Genomic DNA, 2,292 nt, shown 5'->3' with positions numbered 1-2,292 from the left:
CTGTCGTTGCTAGCTGGCGGGTTGCAGGCAAAACTTTATGTTGTTCACCTGCCAAGGTCATTGCACTTTTAACCAATCAATGGATACAGGACATTCGGTCCGACTTTCTTCTGTTAATTTCTCGGGTCTGGTTTTGACTTCGCTTTTGTATATAATAAATATTACAACGAACAAGAAAGTCGGACAAACGGTCCGACGATCACTTGGTTCCTGTATATCCTGTCCGACTTTTTTCCACTAATGTAATATTCTGACGAGAATTGAGTGGAACTTTTGCTCTCAGGGAATATTTCGTAGGGAAATGAATCTATTTGAAATACTCCGTACTATTATAGTTAGCCGGGAATTATTTACCCAAAAATGACTCAAAGTCCCTAAGGCTATTTAAGTACGTCTAAGTACTAGTATTAGGATATTTTGACGTTCTTCTTAGGCGTACTTAAGTGAATATATAGGTAAATAAATATACCAGTACTCAGTACAGAGAATCGCAATGAAATTTCTGGATCATTTTTTCTCTTGATTGAAGTATACAGGTTTTAGACGAATATTAGCTACTGTACGTCAAAGGCGCATGTTGGTACTATTAATACAGTCAAATTGTCAGAACGTTGGTCTTTACAGAGAATGTGCATGCGACCTTGTCCCACAAAGTTGATCATCAGCACCAAAGCCATTTTGCAATTGCTAAGAGTTTGCGCACATGGCCACATTTGTTGTGTCCCCCGTCGAAGCCAACACGTATGAATACCGCGAGTGGGAGAAACCCCAGGGGAAGGAAGGCCATGCTGTGACTTCGCGCAAAGAATACAAGGAAGAAGGCTGCGGGGAGATCCTGCAGTCGTCGCCCAACATCCACGGCGCCTCGTTGATTCCGTCCGCCAACGGGTTCGTGTTGGGCGCTGTCCGTGCTTACAACGAGCACCACCACCTCGTGTTGCGTCCTGACGATGTCTGGCTCGCCATCATGACGCAATTCGGCCTGTTTGTGAACGGGAATGCCGAGGCGGTGCGGCACAGTTTGGTCAAACACCAAGAAGGCACGAAGGAACTGGTTGTGCGGGCCGTGGGCTCGTTGCACACAGCCAACTACGGTCGTCTCGCGACGCATTTAATCTTGAAGATGAAGGAACACCTCGTGGATCCATCGCTGGGCGAGTGGGTACTGCCTGCGTTCACGACCACGACAGACCACGACCGCATCGTGGGCAGTGTGGTCATGATGGCTTCCATGAAGAAGTACTTTACGTACAAGATGATGCTCATGTGTGGCCTGCCCAGCGTGACCTTGCTTGGAACTGCGGCCGATTGGGAAGCCATTCGCTGTCGAGTGGACAAGCTGGCCACCTTTGGCGACGTCACAACCAAGTGGCACGCGTTGCTGGCCCCTGTGCTGGACCAGTTCGTGGCGGCAGCCCAGAACAAGCCAGACGTGGCATTTTGGCAGCGCATTTGCCACACGGAGGGTGGCGGCGGGTCAGGCCCGAGCTTCCTGAGCGGGTGGATCACGGTGTTTTCCGTGTTTGACGTCGACGGCAAGTGGCAAGGGGACGAGCGCGTGATTCGGTCGTGGGGCGAAGAAACGACCTGTGAGTTTCCAGTCGTGGACCTTGATGACGTGGCGCCAGGATACCTCACAGTGGACGTGACGATCGACGACAACGGCGTCGAGCACAAGAGCGTCATGTTTGCAGGGCAGATGTCGTACACAGTGGTGGAGGGCAATTCGATCCAGCCGACTTTGTCGTGGGCGATGGCGCTCAAGGAATCCAAGCAGTAAAAGTTTGCGACTTGGGTAATGAATAGTCAGCCGACGCTGTGGACTGGGTCTCATAACAATAATACAAGTACTGTATGTACTACATTGCGGCAGGATGTCCATTGGAAATCTTGCCAGCATCGTGGACATCCAGCTTAGTTATAGGTTGAATGCAGCAAGTGTATACTTCGGCTGAACGTAGAGTACTTTAAATATGTTTTTGTATTTATTGCTGATATCTATTGACGCAACGAGTGGTCCCATTCGTGCAAGTACGAGGCCATGGTCGCAACCAACCTGCGGACGGCCACTTGGTCGGTTCGCGATCGATCGTACGCTGCACGGATGGCGACGCCCGAGGTCGTGGGGGTCACCGCCACTTCAATTGCATACACCGCGGCTGGATAAGTGTCGTTGCATCCGCCATTGATCTTGACGTTGTCGTCCATGGCGAGGTCGTGAGAGCGATGGAACGCCAGGTCCGTGTCAAATTGCATAGCTGGTACGTGGCTCCACGTGGCGTGGTCGTCGGA

General features: G+C 50.9%; 2 protein-coding genes across 2 annotated transcripts in view; one reads left to right on the top strand and one right to left on the bottom strand.

Moving 5' to 3' along the window:
• Nucleotides 1–641: 641 nt before the first annotated feature.
• On the top strand, nt 642–1,961 carry H257_19355 (hypothetical protein). The gene has a single exon (XM_009848501.1). It carries the CDS (start codon nt 704–706, stop codon nt 1,778–1,780), a length of 1,077 nt encoding a protein of 358 aa, XP_009846803.1. The 5' UTR covers nt 642–703; the 3' UTR covers nt 1,781–1,961.
• Nucleotides 1,962–1,998: 37 nt separating this feature from the next.
• H257_19354 (hypothetical protein) overlaps nt 1,999–2,292 on the bottom strand; it is a gene marked incomplete at its 3' end in the record, with an annotated part of 5,337 nt that continues 5,043 nt past the window's right edge. Inside the window, exon 3 of the mRNA XM_009848500.1 lies at nt 1,999–2,258. Within this exon, the coding sequence (XP_009846802.1) occupies nt 1,999–2,258 (260 nt within the window). The remainder of the gene's footprint in view (nt 2,259–2,292) is intronic.

This window comes from Aphanomyces astaci (genome assembly GCF_000520075.1).
Source record: "Aphanomyces astaci strain APO3 unplaced genomic scaffold supercont1.514, whole genome shotgun sequence".
NCBI lineage: Eukaryota > Oomycota > Saprolegniomycetes > Saprolegniales > Verrucalvaceae > Aphanomyces > Aphanomyces astaci.
The sequence above is the reverse complement of the archived record's forward strand: the minus strand, read 5'-3'. Positions and strand labels throughout refer to the sequence as shown.

What these genes read in the sequence shown, in the direction of transcription:
- H257_19355 (XM_009848501.1), top strand. Translation starts at nt 704, where the DNA reads ATGGCCACATTTGTTGTGTCCCCCGTCGAAGCCAACACGTATGAATAC.